Here is a 24,645-nt window from a genome sequence, read left to right as displayed (position 1 = left end):
ATACACATGATCTAAAGAGTACTAGTCTTCTAGTTTAAGGAAAACCTGGAAATAGCCTGGCCCAAGCTGATTTTATACTTTAAAATGAACTGGCAATATGGAATACCGATCCATAATGCACAATTTTTCTTTATGTAAAGCTGATGTTCCAGTGTGATTTTGAAGGGCTTTTTCATCTTGGGCCAGACCAAATACACATGATCTAAAGAGTACTAGTCTTCTACTTTAAGGAAAACCTGGAAATAGCCTGGCCCAAGCTGATTTTATACTTTAAAATTAACTGGCAACATGGAATACCGATCCATAATGCACAATTGTTTTTATGTAAAGCTGATGTTCTAGTGTGATTTTGAAGGACTTTTTAATCTTGGGCCAGACCAAATAGACATGATCTAAAGAGTACTAGTCTTCTACTTTAAGAAAAACCTGGATCTAGCCTGGCCCAAGCTGATTTTATACTTTAAAATGAATTGGCAACATGGAATACCGATCCATAATGCACAATTTTTCTTTATGTAAAGCTGATGTTCCAGTGTGATTTTGAAGGACTTTTTAATCTTGGGCCAGAACAAATACTCATGATCTGAAGAGAACTAGTCTTCTACTTTAAGGAAAACCTAGAATTAGCCTGGCCCAAGCTGATTTTATACTTTAAAATTAACTGGCAACATGGCCTACCGATCCATAATGCACAAAAAAAATGAATATAAAGCTGATGTTCTAGTGTGATTTTGAAGGACTTTTTAATCTTGGGCCAGACCAAATACACATGATCTAAAGAGTACTAGTCTTCTACTTTAAGGAAAGCCTGGAATTAGCCTGGCCCAAGCTGATTTTATACTTTAAAATGAACTGGCAACATGGAATACCGATCCATAAAGCACAATTTTTTTATGTAAAGCTGATGTTCCAGTGTGATTTTGAAGGACTTTTTCATCTTGGACCAGAACAAATACACATGACCTGAAGAGTACTAGTCTTCTTCTTCAAGGAAAACCTGGAATTAGCCTGGCCCAAGCTGATTTTATACTTTAAAATGAACTGGCAACATGGTATAACGACCCATAATGCACATTTTTTTTATGTAAAGCTGATGTTCTAGTGTGATTTTGAAGGACTTTTTCATCTTGGACCAGAACAAATACACATGACCTGAAGAGTACTAGTCTTCTTCTTCAAGGAAAACATGGAATTAGCCTGGCCCAAGCTGATTTTATACTTTAAAATTAACTGGCAACATGGCCTACCGATCCATAATGCACAAAAAAAATGAATATAAAGCTGATGTTCTAGTGTGATTTTGAAGGACTTTTTAATCTTGGGCCAGACCAAATACACATGATCTAAAGAGTACTAGTCTTCTACTTTAAGGAAAGCCTGGAATTAGCCTGGCCCAAGCTGATTTTATACTTTAAAATTAACTGGCAACATGGCCTACCGATCCATAATGCACAAAAAAATTGAATATAAAGCTGATGTTCTAGTGTGATTTTGAAGGACTTTTTAATCTTGGACCAGGCCAAATACACATGATCTGAAGAGAACTAGTCTTCTACTTTAAGGAAAACCTGGAATTAACCTGGCCCAAGCTGATTTTATACTTTAAAATGAACTGGCAACATGGAATACCGATCCATAAAGCACAATTTTTTTATGTAAAGCTGATGTTCCAGTGTGATTTTGAAGGACTTTTTCATCTTGGACCAGAACAAATACACATGACCTGAAGAGTACTAGTCTTCTTCTTCAAGGAAAACCTGGAATTAGCCTGGCCCAAGCTGATTTTATACTTTAAAATGAACTGGCAACATGGTATAACGACCCATAATGCACATTTTTTTTATGTAAAGCTGATGTTCTAGTGTGATTTTGAAGGACTTTTTCATCTTGGGCCAGACCAAATACACATGATCTAAAGAGAACTACTCTTCTACTTTAAGGAAAGCCTGGAAATAGCCTGGCCCAAGCTGATTTTATACTTTAAAATGAACTGGCAACATGGTATAACGAGCCATTTTGCACAAAAAAGCCACTGTTCCAGTACAAGTTTGAAGAATTTTTTAATCTTGGGCCAGAACAAATACACATGATCTGAAGAGAACTAGTCTTCTACTTTAAGGAAAACTTGGAATTAGCCTGGCCCGAGCTGATTTTATCCTTTAAAATGAATTGGCAACATGACATGAAAGCCATTTTGCACAGAAATAATGAATATAAAGCATTGATTTTGAGAATACCAGAACTCTTCATCTGATGTGTATTTGGTCTGAAAAAAAAAAGTCCAAAATCATACTGGAATATCAGCTTTAAATAATATTTTTTTGTGCTGCCATGTTGCCAATTAATTGTGCAGTCTAAAATCAGCTCGGGCCAGGCAAATCCCAAAATTTCCTTAAAGTAGAAGACTAGTACTCTTCAGATCATGTCTATTTGGTCTGGCCCAATATGAAAAAGTCCTTCAAAATCACACTAGAACATCAGCTTTATATTAAATTTTTTTGTGCATTATGGATCGGTAGGCCATGTTGCCAGTTAATTTTAAAGTATAAAATCAGCTCGGGCCAGGCTAATTCCAGGTTTTCCTTAAAGTAGAAGACTAGTACTCTTTAGATCATGTGTATTTGGTCTGGCCCAAGATTAAAAAGTCCTTCAAAATCACACTAGAACATCAGCTTTATTTTCAATTTTTTTGTGCATTATGGATCGGTAGGCCATGTTGCCAGTTAATTTTAAAGTATAAAATCAGCTTGGGCCAGGCTAATTCCAGGCTTTCCCTAAAGTAGAAGACTAGTACTCTTTAGATCATGTGTATTTGGTCTGGCCCAATATGAAAAAGTCCTTCAAAATCACACTGGAACATCAGCTTTACATAAAAAAAATTGTGCATTATGGATCGGTATGCTATGTTGCCAGTTCATTTTAAAGTATAAAATCAGCTCGGGCCAGGCTATTTCCAGGTTTTCCTTAAAGTAGAAGACTAGTTCTCTTCAGATCATGTGTATTTGTTCTGGCCCAAGATTTAAAAAATCTTCAAAATTGTACTGGAACAGTGGCTTTTTTGTGCAAAATGGCTCGTTATACCATGTTGCCAATTCATTTTAAAGTATAAAATCAGCTTGGGCCAGGCTAGATCCAGGTTTTTCTTAAAGTAGAAGACTAGTACTCTTTAGATCATGTCTATTTGGTCTGGCCCAAGATTAAAAAGTCCTTCAAAATCACACTAGAACATCAGCTTTACATAAAAACAATTGTGCATTATGGATCGGTATTCCATGTTGCCAGTTAATTTTAAAGTATAAAATCAGCTTGGGCCAGGCTATTTCCAGGTTTTCCTTAAAGTAGAAGACTAGTACTCTTTAGATCATGTGTATTTGGTCTGGCCCAAGATGAAAAAGCCCTTCAAAATCACACTGGAACATCAGCTTTACAAAGGAAAAATTGTGCATTATGGATCGGTATTCCATATTGCCAGTTCATTTTAAATTATAAAATCAGCTTGGGCCAGGCTATTTCCAGGTTTTCCTGAAACTAGAAGACTAGTACTCTTTAGATCATGTGTATTTGGTCTGGCCCAACATTAAAAAGTCCTTCAAAATCACACTAGAACATCAGCTTTATATTCAATTTTTTTGTGCATTATGGATCGGTAGGCCATGTTGCCAGTTAATTTTAAACTATAAAATCACCTCGGGCCAGGCTAATTCCAGGTTTTCCTTAAAGTAGAAGACTAGTACTCTTTAGATCATGTGTATTTGGTCTGGCCCAAGATTAAAAAGTCCTTCAAAATCACACTAGAACATCAGCTTTATATTCAATTTTTTTGTGCATTATGGATCGGTAGGCCATGTTGCCAGTTAATTTTAAAGTATAAAATCAGCTCGGACCAGGCTAATTCCAGGTTTTCCTTAAAGTAGAAGACTAGTACTCTTTAGATCATGTGTATTTGGTCTGGCCCAAGATTAAAAAGTCCTTCAAAATCACACTAGAACATCAGCTTTATATTCAATTTTTTTGTGCATTATGGATTGGTAGGCCATGTTGCCAGTTCATTTTAAAGTATAAAATCAGCTTGGGCCAGGCTAATTCCAGGTTTTCCTTAAAGTAGAAGACTAGTACTCTTTAGATCATGTGTATTTGGTCTGGCCCAAGATTAAAAAGTCCTTCAAAATCACACTAGAACATCAGCTTTATATTCAATTTTTTTGTGCATTATGGATCGGTAGGCCATGTTGCCAGTTAATTTTAAAGTATAAAATCAGCTCGGGCCAGGCTAATTCCAGGTTTTCCTTAAAGTAGAAGACTAGTACTCTTTAGATCATGTGTATTTGGTCTGGCCCAAGATTAAAAAGTCCTTCAAAATCACACTAGAACATCAGCTTTATATTCAATTTTTTTGTGCATTATGGATCGGTAGGCCATGTTGCCAGTTAATTTTAAAGTATAAAATCAGCTTGGGCCAGGCTAATTCCAGGCTTTCCCTAAAGTAGAAGACTAGTACTCTTTAGATCATGTGTATTTGGTCTGCCCCAATATGAAAAAGTCCTTCAAAATCACACTGGAACATCAGCTTTACATAAAAAAAATTGTGCATTATGGATCGGTATGCTATGTTGCCAGTTCATTTTAAAGTATAAAATCAGCTCGGGCCAGGCTAATTCCAGGTTTTCCTTAAAGTAGAAGACTAGTTCTCTTCAGATCATGTGTATTTGTTCTGGCCCAAGATTAAAAAGTCCTTCAAAATCACACTAGAACATCAGCTTTATATTCAATTTCTTTGTGCATTATGGATCGTTATTACATGTTGCCAGTTCATTTTAAAGTATAAAATCAGCTTGGGCCAGGCTAATTCCAGGTTTTCCTTAAAGTAGAAGACTAGTACTCTTTAGATCATGTGTATTTGGTCTGGCCCAAGATTAAAAAGTCCTTCAAAATCACACTAGAACATCAGCTTTAAATTAAACTTTTTTGTGCCTTATGGATCGGTATGCCATGTTGCCAGTTAATTTTAAAGTATAAAATCAGCTTGGGCCAGGCTAATTCCAGGCTTTCCCTAAAGTAGAAGACTAGTACTCTTTAGATCATGTGTATTTGGTCTGGTCCAATATGAAAAAGTCCTTCAAAATCACACTGGAACATCAGCTTTAAATTAAACTTTTTTGTGCCTTATGGATCGGTATTCCATGTTGCCAGTTCATTTTAAAGTATAAAATCAGCTTGGGCCAGGCTATTTCCAGGTTTTCCTTAAAGTAGAAGACTAGTACTCTTTAGATCATGTGTATTTGGTCTGGCCCAAGATGAAAAAGCCCTTCAAAATCACACTGGAACATCAGCTTTACATAAAGAAAAATTGTGCATTATGGATCGGTATTCCATATTGCCAGTTCATTTTAAAGTATAAAATCAGCTTGGGCCAGGCTATTTCCAGGTTTTCCTTAAAGTAGAAGACTAGTTCTCTTCAGATCATGTGTATTTGGTCTGGCCCAAGATGAAAAAGTCCTTCAAAATCACACTAGAACATCAGCTTTACATAAAAAAAATTGTGCATTATGGATTGGTATGCTATGTTGCCAGTTCATTTTAAAGTATAAAATCAGCTTGGGCCAGGCTAATTCCAGGTTTTCCTCAAAGTGGGAGAGTAGTTCTCTTCATCTGATGTGCATGTGTTCTGGCCCAAGATGAAAAAGTCTTTCAAAGTTTGCCAGTTCATTTTAAAGTATAAAATCAGCTTGGGCCAGGCTACTTCCAGGTTTTCCTTAAAGAAGAAGACTAGTACTCTTCAGATCATGTGTATTTGTTCTGGCCCAACATGAAAAAGTTCTTCAAAATCACACTTGAACATCTGCCTCATATTTTTTGAGCGCAATGGCTTTTAAAATATAATTTTATTAAATATATATTTAATTATTTATTGTAATATATAATTATGAATTCAGTAATTAAAATAAATATTTTACAATATACAAAATTATATTTAATAATATATTGTATATTTACATTGTTAATAAACAGCTGTACTGCTTTTCTTCATTCTATCTCCTTCAGTGTTGATCTGTGAGGTGTTTAATATAAACAGCGGGTGTTTGTGAACGCTCCCTTTAGTTCACGGTGGTTCAGTGAAGCGGCAGCTGCGAATATCAAACCAACTTCAGCCGGGGAATACGAGGCTGCGAATATCGAGCCAAACGAATCTGGAGCTGCGAATATCAAACCAACTTCAGCCTCGTACCTACAGTCTATAAATGAGATCAAAAACACACCTTCACACACTGTCCTGTAGAGATGCTCTCAGGATGTACTGAGAGACTTCATGAGTTAAAGTGAGAAACTTATGAGAAAGTGCTGTAAGGAACTTTTGGGTTCATAGATTCACTTATTTTATTGTTTTATTTTCGTTATATTATTGAGTTCCTTTCTGACCTGTTCCTGCTTTAACACTAGTTATATCTTTCCCACTGTGAGACTAAACAGATGATCTGATCTTAATGAGTTAGGGTTCTGTATCAGTTCTGTGTTTTAGTGCACTGCCGAGTTAAACACCATCAGCTCATGAAATAACATCAGTATTAAAACGCGGATCTCTGCATGGAGATCTGTGGGACTCTGGTCTGCAGAAGCTGAAAGATTAGTGGCGCTTTTACCGGTAATGGAGTCGCTCCACACGGTTTACACGTTATCTTGTTTTTCGCGACGTCAAAGGAGAAATATATCGCCTCTCCCCTCTCTCTCTCTCTCTCTCTCTCTCTCCCTGCTGAACACTGTCGAGTTAACTTCCAGTCGAGCTCCGTAACGACAGGTTAATTCCCGGGTTTGTAACAGCGCGCGGCGCTACTGCAGTGATTGGATCTCTTCCTAACTGGTCCCTTCCTTTCAGAACTAACTCAGTTCTGATTGGATTTCGTCCCTGCCAAACATTTTCGTCTCGTTTTTTTATTCGTCTACGAAAATGTCAGTTAATTTCGTCTCGTTGTGTGTGCGGAGCCGCTGTCTGCCCCTCCTACCGTCTCGCTGCCTGCACGCACACAGACACCGCTGCACACACAAATAGGGAGGAGTGATGGCGTTTTGTCAGTGTTGGATTACCAAAAATAGGAAAGTACCGCAATGTAATCCATTTATTTTAGCAGAGTAACTGTAATCTGATTACCATTTATTCAAGCAGTAACTGTAACGGATTACAGTTACTCATAAATTGTAATCTGATTACGTAACGCCGTTACATGTAATCCGTTACTTCCCAACACTGTATATGTATGTATATTTCACATACATAACCATACATGTTTTATGGTCCAGACATATAATACAGTGGCATGAAAAGTATTTCCTCCCACAACAGATTTCTTTTTTTTTGTTTAGCTTTTTTTGTCATACTGATATTATTCCCATTATCGAACTTTATAATGAGAAAAAAAAAGACATAAAAAGCATTTTTTAAATTATAATTTTATTTATTAAAGAAAAAAAAACTGTCCAAACTTATCTGTGGTTTAGGTAAAGTGTTTGCCCTTTAAACCTAATAACTTTGGTTGTGCCACCCTTGGAATATTGTTCAACTATTCTTTGCAGAATTATTGTAATTCAGTCACATTGGAGGGTTTTTTTTTAAGCATGAACGTCCTGTTTAAGATCATCCACAGCATCTCAATCAGACTTTGCCTAAGCCACTCCTAAACCTTCATTTCGTTTTTTTAAGCCATTCAGAGTTGTTTTTTTTTGTGTGATTTGGATCATTGTTCTGCTGCAGAACCCAAGTACACCTGAGCTTGAGGTCACAAACAGGTGGTTGGATATTCTCCTTCAGGTTTGTCTGGTAAACAGCAGAACTCCTGGTTTTTAATCTATTACAGCAAGTTGTCCAGACCCTGGAGCAACAAAGCAGTCCCAGACCATCACACTACCACCACCATGTTTTACATTCAGTATGATGTCAGTTATATGAATACTATTTTTGTCCAGGCTCTTTCTTATTATTAAATCATTAACCCTGACATTAACCGAGGTAAATAAGACCTGCAGTTCTTTAAATGTTCTTTTGTGACCTCCTGGATGAGCTGTTCATGCCCTTTTGGAATAATTACAGTCAGCCAGCCGCTCCTGGGAAGGTTCACCAGTTCACCACATGTTTTCTCTATTTGTGAATAATAGCTCTCACTGTGGTCTTCTGTGATCCCAAAGCCTCAGAAGTGACTTTAACCTGTTCCAGACTGATTTATTTCAGTCACTTTGTTCTCATGTGTTTTTTTAATTCTTCAGGTTGGTTTGCATGGGTTTCTGTATTTACGTTATTTAAAAATGTTAGTATAAAAAAAAGGAAATCTGTAACAAACAAAAACGTTTTCACATGTTTTGTGTTTGTGTGTGTGTGTGTGTGTGCAGCTGCGAGTTAATCACTTGGCATGTTCCTGCTCCACAGCCAGCAATCATTTCCCTCAGCAATGTCAGCTTCTGTCTGATAGAGAGAGAGAGAGAGAGAGAGAGAGAGAGAGAGAGAGATAGAGAGAGAGCAAGAGAGAGAGGCTAATAAAAATAAGCCGGGTTTCTGAGCTTGTAAAGGTGGAACACACAAACAGTGATCAATAATGCAGCAGTTGGATTTTGAAGATGAACACAGCTAATTTTTACTGTGCTTATGGGTCTTTAACTTAACGCACTGCACCTAACACACTTCACCCAAAACCCATTGTACCTAACACACATCACCAAACTATCAACACACTGCACCAAACACATTGTACCCATCCACAAAGTAACACACAGCACTCCCCCAATCATCATGCAGCACCCAACGCAAAGCACCCAACACCAATCACACAACACACTGCACTCAGCACTCATTGCACCCAAAACAGCACCCAACACACTGCAGGATGAAGGTTTGCTGATCTTCAGAAAGGCCTCAGACTGACCACCATCTCTACTATCAGGACACTGAACATAAACTTTAGTAAATTAAAATATTACATTCAATTAAATTGTTGTTGTCTGTAACTGTTTTGGGCTCCTACCCATCTTTCGAGAGATGGTGTCTGAAGAAGTCATTGGCAGCGAGTTTGATGGCTTTTTCTGGAGTAACCAGTGTCAGATTAACTGCAGCACCTATGGGAAAAAGAACCATTTGATGCAGTTACATCTTTCACTTTATTAGAAACCCCTATTGGAAGCAATGTGTGCTTCCAATCTCTGGCCACCCTTTATGAAAAAAAATCTGTACAAATGGAATACATTAATAATCTCTTTAACAGAGTCTACAGTGAACTCGTTGAGTAACATCGTAACGTAACATTTACGATAAATCGTTGACCTGGATCTTTTCCACCCAATTCCCATTCTTCAAAATTACATGATTGGCCTGATTTCTGATAACATGATCGGAATGGGGACATCCCTAATAACTACTTTTGCTATTCTGATGCATCACTGTCAACTATAATTTATAAATGCTAGAAAATCATTAGTTGATTAAGTACCTGTGTACACTAATGAATAATTACCTCTGTACTCTATTTAACTAATTACCTCTGTACTCTAACTAAATAATTACCTCTGTACATCCCAAAGAAGCCCTCAGATCGGATGGTTTTGAGGAGACAGTCAGACCTGTGGACCACACACACATAAACACAGCTAAATAGCATATCAACTCTCATCATCTCATCAGTAAATCTGGAGGCTGCATGATTCTGATTGGGTGCTCACATGCTGCTGTAGAGCCGAGAGCCATTCTGCTGGTTCTGAAGTCGAGTCTTCGCCAGATCGATGGGAAAGACGCAGGTCACTCCAATCAGCCCAGCAATGCCACCGTTTATGAGCTTAGCTGGCAGGCTGGAACAACACACACACGCACACACACACACACATTATTCAAGGTTTTGTTAAACAATATGAAGAAATTACAACAGGTTCAATTTGTTTGTGTAGAAATGTTATTAATCTCATATAATATTAACCTATTAATGCAATCAGGGGACAACAGTGTGTGGATACTGAGAGACAGATCTCTCTGATGGATTTTTCTCAAATAACTCGCCGCACAGTTCAACTCAGTTCACTTCAGTTCAGATTGCTATGTCAGATTATATGTTTTTTTATGAAGTGAAATTATACAAATACAGTAGGACCCAAGCAACCACATGGCAGCACCTCAGGATCCACCTGATACACCATAGCATCAACCTACTAGAGCACCATTAACCACCTGAAATAATATTGCACTCGTCATAGCAACTACCTAGAATACTGTAGAAACCAACAGAAACACCATAGCAATCAGCCTAGAAACCACTATGAAACATCTTAGCAACATTGTGCTTAGCAAAACCATAGCAACCACCTAATCCACTTTTGAGTCACTCTCATTCATGGTATTACAAAAGAGTTGATCCTGCTTTTGTTGGAATAACTATCTCTACTGACCTTCTACTACATTCTAGAGCATTGTTGTGAGGATCTGATTGCATCCAACAGATGTTGGATGATGATCACCCACCCCACCTCATCCCCACATATCCAAATCAGTTCTCTAGTTAACCCTACAGCCAAGTCTTGGCATTAGGCATGGTGCCAATAGGTCATGTTTATCTACTACTAGTCTTATCCAATTTTCTGTATTGGGTTCGGTGAGTAATCAATCCATGTGTGCACATTTGCACATCTGTGTCAGCAACTGATGCATGCATATTTGCTGAATGCATTGATTAGAAAAGGAAGTTCTCAAAACATTTAGACACATATTTAATATACAACTAATTGCCTTAGCTAAAGAAGGCCAGTGGTTTCTAGAGTTAAAATATGTGTTGGGCACAGAATTTTTAATGGAGATTTAATATGATAGATATTATACCACAGTTAGTTCCGATCCTGCAACGTAATCGGTTGAGAGTTGTTCTTTGAGTGCCATTATCAGCCGGTAATGCACTGTAACCGAATCTCTTCATGTATTTATTCCTCATCATACAGGTAACCTAGCAACAATGTGGCGCTTACAAGCCAAACAGCTCAGCTGCAAACAGAGCAGCAATGGAACTATTTTAATTGTTTATAACCAAACAGATCCTACTGTCTCGTCCTCTTTAACTCAAATTCTTTTAATAAGCAGTGATAATGGAAGTGTGGTATAATCGCGATAATACACTCAAGGTTTGTGCTATAACGTGTAATATTGGCACTGCGGTGCTGCGGTCGAAGGTGTATTATTGCTTAATTTTATCATGATTAGGCCAAATCACAATTACAGCATACAGTGATGTTTCTGCTGTCAGAGGTCTTACCTGATCTGTCTGTCTGCCATTCAGTCACAATCAACCAACCAACACAATCAGTCAACCTGGGGAAATCGGCCTCAGTGCAGTGTTTCTGAGTGTTTGAAAATCTTCACGGGGAACATCACTCTTGGTCCAGTCTCAGATTCTCTGTTATAGAAAGAGTTAATCTGAGAGAGCCAGAGCTGTCTCACAGTTACGGAAGACTGGAGACCCTAGTGGGAAAATATCTGAAAACAAAAAAACAGAGACAATGTAAGAGTCCCTTCTGTGAAATACATTAATTATTAAAACAAATAATACACCAAGAAAGTTGATAGTTGTAATGTAGTGAATCTTTATATGCCTGAATGTTTATTGATAAGTGTATTGAGGGAAACTGTACTGGAGGCTCTATCCTGTATACAAGATGAGATTGAGACTAGGGCTGGGTATCGTTTAAAAATACTGATACTAATACGATACTTCGAATTTGATAAAGAAAAGGACAGCGCGAGAGAGGGAGAAACAAAAGGAGCAAGTGAGAGACCGTAAGCAAAAGACAAGCGCGCGAGAAAGAGAGAAGAGTGCACTCTCCGCATTTGGCGCGTTTATCGGCATTTCATGCAAAATATCTAAAATAGGCACAACATTTTTTTATCCCTTTAAGTACTCGGTAGTACCGAGACATTTTGGTCGGTACCTTTTTGGTATTGAGTTTCAATCACCAGCCCTAATTGAGACGGTTGATCATACAGCAGGTTCCGTATGACAGCCTGCAACACATTTACACAAAGATGTTGCTACAGCTGGGCCTGTAGATCCTGCTCTACACTCGTAGATTGAAGCTGAAGCTGCGTCCCAGCTGCTCCCATAAATGCTGGATTGGTGCTAAACCTGGAGCCCGGGCAGAACAAGAGAGTGCTGCAGTCTGGTGAAGACATTACTGGCAAACTTGCTGTGTGTGGGGGAGCATTATCCTGCTGAAAAATACTATCAGTTGGAAGTCCTGCCATGAGAGGCAGCAACACACATGTCTGCAGGATGTTCTGCACATATCACTGAACTGATAGTGTTTCTCATATCCCTTCTCGGGGTGACTGACTGTCGTATGAGATGCTCCCCAGATCATCAATCACACCAGCAGTTTGTTGTGGCAGTGTGCCGCTCCACAGCAAAAGCAGGATTAAGGTTTCACCGCAAGACGCCCATACTCAAACCTGAACGTCATTGGATCCCGAGCATAATTTGGATTCTTTACTAAAGATACATGCCGAATTTTGCAGCAATCTGGGGTGCATTATTTATTTTGAGTCAGTAAGTGTAATTACCAAATTGCAACACAAACAAATTTAGTCACTGGGAGTGTACATTTCTGCTTCATTTGTTTAACTGGATTCTGATTCTGTAGAAAAATGTAATCTAACTCAAATCTAAAATGTTGAGCCTTGAAGCATCCTTCAAAATTGACCAAATAATGTGTTTCTCCTTTCACTGCTCTTCCTAATCCTACTCTGTAATGTTACCTGACCCAGCCTTTGCTGTTGTTTTGCCCATAAGAGTGTGTGTGAGTGAGAGAGAGAGAGAGAGAGAGAGAGAGAGAGAGAGAAAGAGAGAGGGAGATCCGAAAATGACAAAACTCCAGTAGTCATAAGTCCTAAATTGAGTCCTTGTTGTAGATAACAGTGTATTTAAAACCACATAAGCATGGTTATTGAACACGCACACACTGTGTGAGTGTGTTTGTGATGATTCAGGTTTGCAGTTAGCATCATGCTAACTGGTTTACTTAAGCTAAGGGTCGCTTGTCTAACTAAGTTGCTTGTCAGCTTCATTAGCCAATTACAGTTAAGTCCATAAATATTTGGACAGTGATATAATCTTCATGATCTGAGCTCTGCATGCCACCAAACTAGATTTCAAATGAAACAAATGAAATATAATTAAGGTGTAGACTTTTAGATTTAAACAAAAACATCCTATGAAGCATATAGGCATTACATCCATTTATATACAAAGCCTCCTCATTCTCGAAAGTAATTGGACAAATGATCTCAAAAGCTATTTAATGGTCTCTATGGGCTATTCCCTAGTTAACCATCAGTTAAGTAGTTTAAATGTTTGGAGTTGATTTCAGGTGTGACATTTGCATTTGGAAGCTGTTGCTTTAAACCCACAACATGTGAGTAAAGGGAAGAGAAACAGACCATTCAAATATATATGGACTTGACTGTAACTTGTAACAGTGCTAAACTAAAAAAGTAAAAAAAAATAAAATCTTCAGACGCCAAACTCCTCTTAATTTTGCAGACAGGGAGTGGCGAGAGCCAAACTATCACATTAATGTTACTCTGTAATTCTGCCATTTCCTCTGCTCCATCCTGAACAGCCCTGTTAAACTCCAGCCAACACTCCACAATACAGCTATTGAGAGATAATGTTCAGAAACGTAACACCAGCCATTGATAAGAGGCTCGCAGAAGTTGGCTAGTGTATTGACAAATGGTGGGAAAGAGCTCTAAAAAAAAGAGAGAGAGAAACTAAAAACGAAGTTGACTCTTTCTGGACAGACAATGGTGTTCCACATACCTGAGGACATAATCCCCACCAGGATCACCAATGCCATATTCCTTTCCCAGCAGAACTGTGTGAGAGGGCATATTCACAAGAGTTTTGGAACACCTTCTTATTCATTGCTTCTTTTGAAATCAAAGCTTTTATCAAAAGTGAAAAGGTGCCCCACCTCATCCCAAACTCATCTCATTCATAAGTATTGGACTGAGCTCCACTGATCCACAGCTCAATACTTGGGGCTTCATACACCTCTAGCCCATGCCTGGCATTAGGACAAGGCTAACACTGCCCATTTTCTACAAATATATTGGCCTGCAAAATGTTTTACACTTTTACACCTTACAACCACAAACTTAATTGTATTTTATAAGTGACAGACCAACGCAAAGTAACAAAAAGTTGAACGAAAATGATACATAATTAAATAAACGGTAAATTATACATGAATAAAAAAAAAATCTGAAAAGCTCCCTATATCATTACATACTAGAGATTTTTGCCCATTCTTCTTTACAAAACAGCTCAAGCTCAGCGAGGTTGAATGGAAAACATCTGTGAACAGCAATTTTCATGTCTCCACAGCATGATGTTGCCACCACCATGTTTCACAGTGGGGATGGTGTGTTCAGGGTGATGAGTAGTGTTACTTTTCCCCCACACATAGCACTTTGCATTTAGAAAACCTTCTTCTACATGTGTGCTATGTCTGAAAATGGCTTGTGGGAAACTGCAAACAGCACTTATTTTGTCTTTCTTATAACAATAATTTTCTTCTTGCCACTCTTCCATAAAGGCCAGAATTTTGGCGCGCACAACGAGTAGTTGTCCTGTGGACAGATTCTCACACCTGGACTGTGGATTTCTGCATCTCCTCCAGAGTGATCATGGGCCTCTTTGCAGCTTCTCTGATCAGTGCTCTTCTAGCTCGATCTGTCAGTTTGGGTGACTGGCCATGTCTTTTCAACTTTGCAGGTGTAGAATACTTTTTTCCATTGGATTGAACAGCACTCCCTGGGATACTCAAAGCTTGGGATATGTTTTCATAACCTAACCCTGCTTTAAACTTCTCCAAAACTTTATCTCTGACCTGCTTGGTGAGTTCCTTGGTCTTTATGATGCTGTTTGTTCACTAGTGTTCTCTAACAAACCACTGAGGTCTTCACAGGACAGGTGTATTTATACTGAGACTAAATTACATACAGCTGGACTGATTTAGCTAACTAATTCAGTGATTTATAAAGGCAGTTGATGCATTTTATTTAGGGGTTTCAGAGTAAAGGTGGTTGAGTTCTTTTGCCATATTCATATTTTTCAGATTTTTATTTGATTAAAATGTAGAAAACCATGTATCATTTTCATTCCACTTCACAATTATGAGCTACTTTGTGATGGTCTATGATTTAATCTTAATAAAATACTTTTACGTTTGTGGTTGTAAAGTGACAAAATGTGAGAGGTTCAGGGGTATGAATACTTTTGCAAGCCACTGTACCATTTTAACAGTAAAGCACTGGGTTATACACTGTACTCTCATTTTCCATCTTAGTGCAGACTCTGCGTAACGTCTGACCTCTGATCAAACGCTCCTTACATACATTCCTTATGTAACTGGTGACATCACTGAAGCAAAGAATGCTGGGTAGTGGAGCTCAAACAGAGGTGCCTTTTCACCAGATTTCATGAAGAATAAATGGCACAAATTTTGTACCGTACACACACACAGACACACAGACACACACACACACACACACACACACACACACACACACACACACACACACACACACACACACACACACACACACACTTGTCCCACACTTTATTTTACAGTCATAATAATAAAATAAAAATAAAAAAAATGCAAAAAATGCAATGCAGTCATCTCCTGCAGATCTGTAAATAATTGCAGGTATTCCCTGGTAAGACACTAAACAGATTTGATTATAGCAGCTCAGTTATATGTGCAGAATATCTTGCAGACACATGTGTTGCTGTCTCGCATGGCAGGACTTCAAACTGGTATTTTTCAGCAGGATTATGCTCACCCACATGCAGCGAGGGTTTTCAGAAATGTCTCCACCAGATTGCAGCAATTTCTTGTTCTGCCTGGTCCTCAGATTCATCACCAATCCAACTTTTATGGGAACAGATAGGATGCAGCTTCAGCAACCTACGAGTGGATCTACAGGATCTACAGGCCCAGCTGTAGCAACATCTGTGGGTAAATGTTCTGCAGTATTCCATACGGAACCTGTGCACCTCTATGACCAACCATCTCAATCTCATCTTGTATCCAGGATAAAGGATCCAACAGGGTCAGTTACTGTACAGTTTTTCACAATAAATGTATCATTTCACTCTAATACTGCAATCATCTAATATATCATATGTCTTGAAAATATATTTTATTTACAAAATTAGCTAAAGATGACATTGTGGTCAAGCAGGGTGTGATGGAGTTAGGACCACACTGACAGTGTGATTGGTAAATATTATTTAGGCCCGTCTACTGGTGCATGTAAAGTGATTAAAACACTTGATTTGTTAAGGCAAAAAAAAATTACATGAAAGAAAAAATAAAGAATTTAAAGAGTCTAACTTTCGGTTTCTGGTGTTTATATTCAGCATACTCCTTAAGTGTGTTGGGTGAGAGGCCACACCCACACAGATTTCTGTCAAGTACTGCACAGTTGTAGTTAGAAAAATCTAGTTTAGCTCTGCTCACAAGAGCTGACAATGCTTTAACATTGCATGTTTCCTTAATATCTTATGACACATCCTGATCATTTTATCATTCACTACATAAAATATAATCCTGAATGGGTATTTAAGAGTCACAGACATAAACATAACATAAATACAACTTGGTTTACATTCAGTTCTAGTGCTGAATTAAAGAAATTGAGCACAAAATAGTGGGCATCACTTACATTACTGACACACACACAGAAACATACACACACTCAAACACAGAAATGGAAAATTGGACCAAAACAAATCGTGTCCGCTCATGCTGATCATATGACACATAAACTTTTGCCTTCTCATCCTATTTCACTTCCTTTCCGCTGCTTTTCTGCTGACATCAAGAATGTGTACAAAAGCACCGGACAGCACTGGATTTATTAGTATTTTATATTAGTTCACGTTGTAAGTCACTGTATACAGTAAGTTACAGTAAATGCTCACACTGTTAAATCGAATAGACTATTATTTAAGAGTTATTTACAGTATTTGGCTGGTTATTATATTAATTTCCTGTAAAAAGTGAAAGATAGAAATCTACAGTCTAAAAGCTCTGAATGCAAAATGTTCATAATGTTTAAAAACAAAAATTAAAAGAGAGCTTTATGAAATATTAACACAGTCTGGTATTTTTATGTATTTATGTAAGTATGTATGTATGTATGTATGTATGTATGTATGTATGTATGTATGAATGTATGTATGTATGTTTGTATGTATGTATGTATGTAAATGTGTATGTACCTTTATAAATGTGGTTTCCTCCACTGAGAGGGGGTCCCACAGTTCCAACACCCGGAGAGAGCAGCTCGCAGACTGGCCGAGTGACCGGACCAGGCTGCAGGATCAGATAGTGTTGTTTAGTTGTGGGTGAAACAGTGAACCCTAGTGGTCACTGCTGGCAATAGCAACTTTCAAAACATTCAGAGAGATTGTTAAACAGGAGAGACAGACTGTTTTTGTTGCTGTATCTTTAAGATATACACTATTATGCCAAAAGTCACGGTACAGTACTATGTTAAATGATTATGAAAGATTATATTGCTTTCGCATGCCCACGACAGTATACATTTTGAGGTGTTATCTTATGAAGGAGTATTTAGAAGTATTTTGTCCTCTTAAGTAACACAGATGGCATCAAGTATCGTAGGGAATTGTCTTGCAATATCATAGAATTACAGTATCATGACAATATTGTATTGTGAGATGTTCTGCAAGTCCTACCCGTACTAGCAATGCTCATGGTCAGGTCACTTGAATTATGGGAGTTGAGGTAATACACCATAGAAGCTAATATTACCACCCACAGTGGACAGTGCAGTGGGGGGTAATGATGGTGTTTATGCAAACAGACTAGCAATTTTATCAGAAATCACATCAATATTCAATGCAGGAGACCCCACCCACATATCCCACAGATCAGTGCAGCGTTCTTCAGATAACAGGGGACATCTCATGGGACAAGTCAGTCATGGGATGTGATAATAGCATGTCAGTCAATCCTGTCTTATCTGATTGGTTGCTCTGTATTGTGCAACATAAATTGGCTCTAGCTGAGCTGTGTTACAGTTATCACTTTTTGGTTTGCCATGCTTGCTAGCTCTGTTATGTCCAAAGTCATAATTTCAGACACTGTGTGATGGAGTCACTTTACCAAGTTTTATAAGAAGATCCAAACTTTCACCATCCACTAAAGACAAAGGGTTTACATGATCAGGAACTATCCACAAATCACCAAGAAACAGTTCTGAACTGGAAACTGGTAGGACAGCAGTGTTTGACATTATTATATAGGATGAGAGGCTGCCCCCCAAAAAGCACCTAATCAAAAATCAAAACTTTCACACTCGACTAAAGTTAACAGCTGAAACATAAATGATGAAGACATTTGGAAGAATGAAGGTGAACAAGGTAAAATCGGTTGTGGAATCATGATGTTTTGAGTCTGTTTTTCTGCCAGTAACTGGAACTGGTACAGAGAGGGTTGAATAATGAAAAATAAGGTTTTCAGAATGTCCTCAAACCCTATGATACATAATTACAACTTGGACATAACTAGGTGTGTCAACCAGACATTGACCCAAACACACATCAGAGGTGGTTGTAAAGATTTTGTGAAATGTTTTGTTTGAGGTCCTAACCTCAATTGTATAAAATATATGTGCTGAAAAAGAGTGCTCAAATGTCCAAGTTAAACATAATACAAAAAAGACACAAACATTGAAAAAAATTGCAAACAGGTTTAACCTAATGATGAAAAACTGACAGAAAAAATGATAGACTGGGAGAGAGGCACACTGGCCCCCTCACTGCCCAGTGTGTATCAGTGTTTTACCTCATCATAACCCCACCCTAACTCACCGTAACCCACTGTAGCTCACAACATCCCATTGAACCTCACCATACCTTACTGTATCTCACCATACCACACCGTACCTAACCTCACTATATACCCCACCGTATCTTACCGTATCCCACTGTACCTCACTGTTCTCTATCTTCCAGCCACACTGATGTCTCTCGGAACAAGGGATCCAAAGGATACCATTGAACTTGCTCTTTTTGTCCATAATGGTGGTGTGCAGTGGCTGCCCATCATCATCCACAATGGACAGCAGTTTGGGCAGTGTCCTCAGAGTCCAGTTTCACACCAAACAGTGCATGTGGCTTAAGTCCAAGTTATACCTGAAGTCTGAAGTGTACAGTGTGAAGAGGAAAGGACAAAGTATAGTTCCCTTTGGTGCTGCTGACCACAGGATCTGATGCACATTCCTTCAATCTGAAATACTGAGGTCTGCCAGTGAAATAATCAGTAAACCAGGCGACCAAGTGTGTTTCAACTTGCATTCTTGCCAGCTTCTCTCATTTAGAGGGGCTGAATGGTGTTTAAGGCACTGTAGAAATCAAAGAACATGACTCTCTCAGCGTTGCCCCCAGAAAGTATAGAAAGGCATCTTACACTCCCACTTTCTCTCCTCAGCTCACCTTTAAACTGCAGTATGCAGTGGGGGCGAATGAAGATGCTGCAGGTGCTGCAGATCAGCTCTGATTGCTGGATATCCAGGGCTTGTTAACATAGCTGCCTCATGACTGTCCTCTCTGCTCTTTTCAGTGGACTCAAAAACGTTCCTGAGAGCAGCTTCAGCACCAGAAGAACATTTCATGAAGAAACGGGTGGTTGCAGGTTGTCTCCTGACCAGGAGTTGACTGTGAGGGTGTAATCATCATCATCAACATTGGCGTAAAGGAGATCAATTGTCCTATTCTTCTAATGGGACAGTCCACACACTGGAAGAAAGCAGAAAGAGCTGAGTCTAGTGTAATGCTTTTTATTTTTTTGCTTTTTTCTTTTTTAGTTTCCAGGAAACTATTTGTGTGTATAGAAAACAAATTAGTGTATAAACTTTTATTACAATTTCATCTTTATTTACTATTGTTGTAACTTTTGTGAAAAAATGTGAATAAAGAGATACGCAGAGAGGGGGAGATGGAGGGATGGAGAGAGGGAAAAAGAGAGAGGGCGAGATGGCAACACTGTAATTTATAGTCATGCTAATAAAGCTATATTGAATTGAATTGATAAAGATAGAAAGAGAGGATGAGCGAGAGAGAGAGAGAGAGAGAGGGGGGTAAAGAAAGAGAGAAAGGGGGGCAGAGGGCGAGAGGGAGAGAGAGAGTGTGTGGTAAAGAGAGAGAGAGAGAAAGCGAGAGAGCGAGAGAGACAATAAGTCCGCCCTCTATGTCATTTAGACCAATAGCAACTCTCTGCTTCGGCGTGACGTCAGCGTCAGTGCTGGTTTTCCCGGTTTCCGGTCCTCTGCTCTTCCTTTTCCGTTTGCTGGTGATCGGTGTTGGAGTGCGAGGTGAGCTCGCGCTGTAAAAACCCGTTAATAGACCATCAATACTGACCCATAGTGATCAATACCCGTCCCGCTGCCGCCGCTACACTCTCTACAGTCTGTAAAGCAGCGGCGCGGCGGGGAGAATCGGTTATTTAGGCGAACAGAAGCGCTGGAGACTCGGCGCGCGCTGATAGCATTAGCTTTAGCATTAGCTCTGTAGCGCACGTGTGTGTATCGGACTCTGGTGTCTGTGTGTAATAATATTTCTGCTGCTGTTCATATTTGTGATTTGTAGCATGTGCTGTTAGTTTATCTATAGTATAAAACTCCTTAATTTAACTTTCTGTTCCATCTTAAATCATCCAGTAGGCGCTGCAGCTGCTGCTATATTTAAGGTGGAACGGAAATATGCTGTTTTTTTTATTGGGTCAGAATTCATACGAAATATTAAATATATAAAATGTAAGTGTGAGTAATATGAGTGTTTATTTAGGTTCAAAAAGGTCATGTGATGCCATGTCTTAAGTATTATACTAGATATTTTGCTATGCATACAAAAATGCTCCTATAAGAACAGCTATCAATATACTACATCTAATTAGTCAGTGTTGATCCTTTAGCTTGTCATGAAGTGCAGTTGGGTAGTGGTTTTAGTCCTTACTTGCTTATTTGCGGAGCAGTAATTATGGATTTGATAAGTTAAATTGCTCACATCCTAAATGTATAATGCTTTAGTGTACCATTATTATAGTACCATTGTCTGCACCTCATTGTAGTTATTTCAAACTGTTGTGTATTTGTTGTAACAGAAATGTAGAAGAGCATTCCTGCAGCTTTTGGAAACTGTGCCTAGACTTAAATGTTGTGCTCATGCTTAGGTTTCCCATATTGTTGTGACCCTGAACACTGGTTTGAATGTTCTACATAAGAAAAGTGACTGCTTACTTGATTTATTTTTGTTTTTTGTCCTAGAATGCGTTACGTTGCTGCTTACCTGCTTGCCGCCCTTTCGGGCAAAGACAACCCCAGCTCCAATGACATCAAGAAGATCCTGGAGAGCGTTGGTATTGAGGTCGATGAGACCCGCATGGGCAAGGTAAGAGTGAATCTTGCAAAGCTGTTCATTTTCCTTTGCTTTTGTGTTCTGCGATTGTTGTTTACATATTTTTTTTTGTACTTTTCTAAAACTAGGTTGTGTCTGAGCTCAACGGCAAGAAAGTGGAGGATGTGATTGCCCAAGGTAAGTGCCACCCCAGAGTACTTCTCATTTGTGTTTGGGAAATGTATTGGATTGAATAGTTTAAGTAGTTTTTGTCCAAGTGGCTCAAATGATCACATTTTTAGTTTAAGCGGTTACTTGATTTCATACCTTTTTAAAGCTCAAAACAACTGAATAGTATAATTCACCAGGTAGATGGTCATAGTTTTTAAAATGGTGAGGGAAATGTGTTAAAATCAGATGATAGAGACTAAAATCTTGAATGTTCAGTTTTAGCAGACTGTGTTGGAAATATGAAGTGTAATATAGCTGGATTGGGGGTTATAACTGCAATATAAAGAATCCTAAAAAAAAAAAAACACAATTAATTGAACTGCTCAGTCATATTAAAAGTAGAGGTGGGTGATGTGGCCTTAAAATATCACTATTCTATATTATTTTTGCTCTAACTATACTCTATGCAATATGATTTAAAAAAAAAAATCCTTCAAGAATACACTACTGCAAAAACATGAAAAATATATTATTGCATATGATATTTTGTATTTATATTAGAAGTTAATGATCCAGAATGTCACGATGCCAATAATGCACTCCAAATATCCAGGATTAAATTAAAATGAATAAAAATCTGCTCTAGTAACTATATAATGGGAAATGAGAACTGTGTGAATTTTTCTTTTGCTTAAAACAGCAAAAAAGTAGTACTCTGATGTGATAATTAGAGGTAGGCACAAAATTGCACACCCCTAAATAAAAAAAAACTCCCCTTGCTGGAGAAACACAACAGGTAATGAAGATTATTAACAGGCCCAAAAAACAGGAAAAGTGGGGGCTTGGTTAAAGAGTAATCTGCCGAAAGTAAACAATGTGTATAATGCCTAAAATATTTACAGCCTCCCGTTGTTTGTTTTAACAAAAATCAAGAGTCCCGGCATACACTAACTAGCTATTATCTTGTGAAAGTAACTATCAAGTGGTACACAATGCTGTTGCTGGATTCCGTATGTGACTGAGTACCAGAAATAGGAATAAATTGCGGACCCTGGAAAATCTCCCAGGTTTGGACCTGTTACTTTAAAGATGCCTGATCATATGGTGCTCTGATTTTCTCGTTCTTTTTCTCTCCTCTGCCAGGCTACGGTAAACTTGCCAGCGTGCCATCCGGTGGTGCAGTGGCTGTGGCCAGCTCTGCTGCCCCTGCTGCTGGAGGAGCTGCAGCACCTGCAGGTCAGTGACTGTTCTTATAAGTGACCCAATAATTTTTGATTAAGTGGTTTGTTTAGATGGGTTCTATAGCCGGATTGCTTATGATTACCTAAACCATACTTGACCTGGAGTCTCAATGCACTGATTCTTTAGCTGTCACTGGTTTCGACAGTTTGGCTGTCAAGTGGTAATTTCTCTATTCTGTGGAGGTCTAATTTCTGAGATTCATCATCTTGTGGTGGTTTTGTTCTGCAAGCTTTTGAATCTGCAGGTTTCTCTCCCAGTTTTAATTCTATCCTAAATATCTGACCTGAAATCATATTGAATCAGATTCTGTTTCTCACTGTTCATTGTTCTGTTTTACAGCTGCAGAGGAGAAGAAGGAAGAGAAGAAGGAGGAGTCTGAGGAGTCCGATGATGACATGGGATTCGGACTGTTCGACTAAACTGTTTCTTGGGGCCAAAATAAAAAACTGTTAAAAATGTTCTGTCTTTTGGTTTGTTGTTGGTTATGATAGTAATAAATATTTGCATCACACACGAAAAACGGTTGAACTTAACATTAAATACTGATACAAACATTTTTACTCCATGGTGAAGGGACATGCATAAAAAAAAAACTTTTAAATTTGAAATTCTCAAACAAAATGAGATGGTTACAGAAATTGGGAGTAGTCATAATTTTTATGTGTGTGTAATCACAACACATAAGAGAGAGACATATATATATCATATATATCTTAGAATGGCACTGCCATTTAAATATAACATTTTAATTATTGGTATTGGTGCTGAAATGCCTCCATGCAGCAGGAGAAGCTGCTCTCTGAACTACACAGAACCAGCTCTGTAATTCACCACAGTCTCCTGTGGAGGGTAGCACAGTAATCCTGCATTCCTCACCCAACCTTCTCCAGTATCATCTTAAACTCCAGAACATCTGACCATCATTGTTCTCTCCAGTACTGTTTACACAGTAGAGGTTTTAATATACTTTTTTGCATTTTCTGCTTTTATTTTCATTTCCTACGTTGTTTATATTTTTCTTCTGCAGTCCTTTTTGGATTATTTGAATTTTGTTAAATTTTAAAAAGGTTAAGTTTTAAATGAGTTCATGGTTTTTAGTAAATTATTAAATATTTTTCATCTGTAAAAGTAATTTATCAGAGGGTCGAGTATGAGATCTATTAAAAATAAAGGTCTCATATCTCTTCTGGTTGTAATTTTCAGTAGACAGTAATATGTTTTAATTGTAAATGCTCTTTTATTGGTTTATCTCACATGCATTTAGTCATTTCCTTAACTGGTTTATCACACCTGAGTTAAATTATTGTTTTAGCCACACCTATTCTTAATCAAGAAATCCCATTAAATAAGACCTGCCTGACAAAGTGAAGTAGACCAAAGATACACAAATGGCGAAACCGTGAAACCAGCCGACCAAATTATCCCAAGAGCGCAGCAAAGATTCATCCAAGAGGTCACAAAAGACCCCACAACAACATCCAAAAAACTGCAGGCCTCAGTTAGGTCAGTGTTCACCATAAGAAAGAGACTGGGCAAAATGGCCTGCATGGCAGAGTGCCGAGAAAAAAAGCACTGCTGAGCAAATAGAACATTCTCACTCAGAAGGCTCATCTCAATTTATCCAGAGAACTTCTCTTTACTCTTGTTGTGTATGTGCGGAGTAATACGAGGCTGAAGTTGGGTTAATATTCGTTTGGCACTTTATTTATTTATTTATTCGCAGCCTGTATTCCCCGGCTGAAGTTGGTTTGATATTCGCGTGAACTGGAGGGAGCGTTCACACAAACCTGCT

At 38.3% G+C, this 24,645-nt stretch overlaps 2 protein-coding genes across 2 annotated transcripts in view; one reads left to right on the top strand and one right to left on the bottom strand.

Annotated features, from left to right (window-relative positions):
• slc25a22b (solute carrier family 25 member 22b) overlaps nt 1–17,443 on the bottom strand; it is a 30,631-nt gene extending 13,188 nt beyond the window's left edge. The window contains exons 1-6 of the mRNA XM_049465633.1: nt 17,301–17,443; nt 11,268–11,488; nt 9,697–9,822; nt 9,542–9,597; nt 9,006–9,096; nt 8,392–8,449 (exon numbers count right to left, since the gene is read on the bottom strand). Of these exons, the coding sequence (XP_049321590.1) occupies nt 8,392–8,449; nt 9,006–9,096; nt 9,542–9,597; nt 9,697–9,822; nt 11,268–11,287 (351 nt within the window). The 5' untranslated portion in view covers nt 11,288–11,488; nt 17,301–17,443. The remainder of the gene's footprint in view (nt 1–8,391; nt 8,450–9,005; nt 9,097–9,541; nt 9,598–9,696; nt 9,823–11,267; nt 11,489–17,300) is intronic.
• A 2,839-nt stretch (nt 17,444–20,282) lies between these two features.
• On the top strand, nt 20,283–23,311 carry rplp2l (ribosomal protein, large P2, like). Its single transcript, XM_007260240.3, has 5 exons — nt 20,283–20,419; nt 21,371–21,494; nt 21,590–21,638; nt 22,755–22,847; nt 23,193–23,311. The coding sequence occupies exons 2-5, from the start codon at nt 21,372–21,374 to the stop codon at nt 23,270–23,272; spliced, it is 345 nt and encodes a 114-aa protein (XP_007260302.1). The 5' UTR covers nt 20,283–20,419; nt 21,371; the 3' UTR covers nt 23,273–23,311.
• Nucleotides 23,312–24,645: the final 1,334 nt, after the last annotated feature.

Source organism: Astyanax mexicanus, chromosome 16, assembly GCF_023375975.1.
Source record: "Astyanax mexicanus isolate ESR-SI-001 chromosome 16, AstMex3_surface, whole genome shotgun sequence".
NCBI classification, from domain to species: Eukaryota; Metazoa; Chordata; class Actinopteri; order Characiformes; family Acestrorhamphidae; genus Astyanax; species Astyanax mexicanus.
Note: the sequence above shows the minus strand (reverse complement) of the source record. Positions and strands in the feature narration are given on the sequence as shown.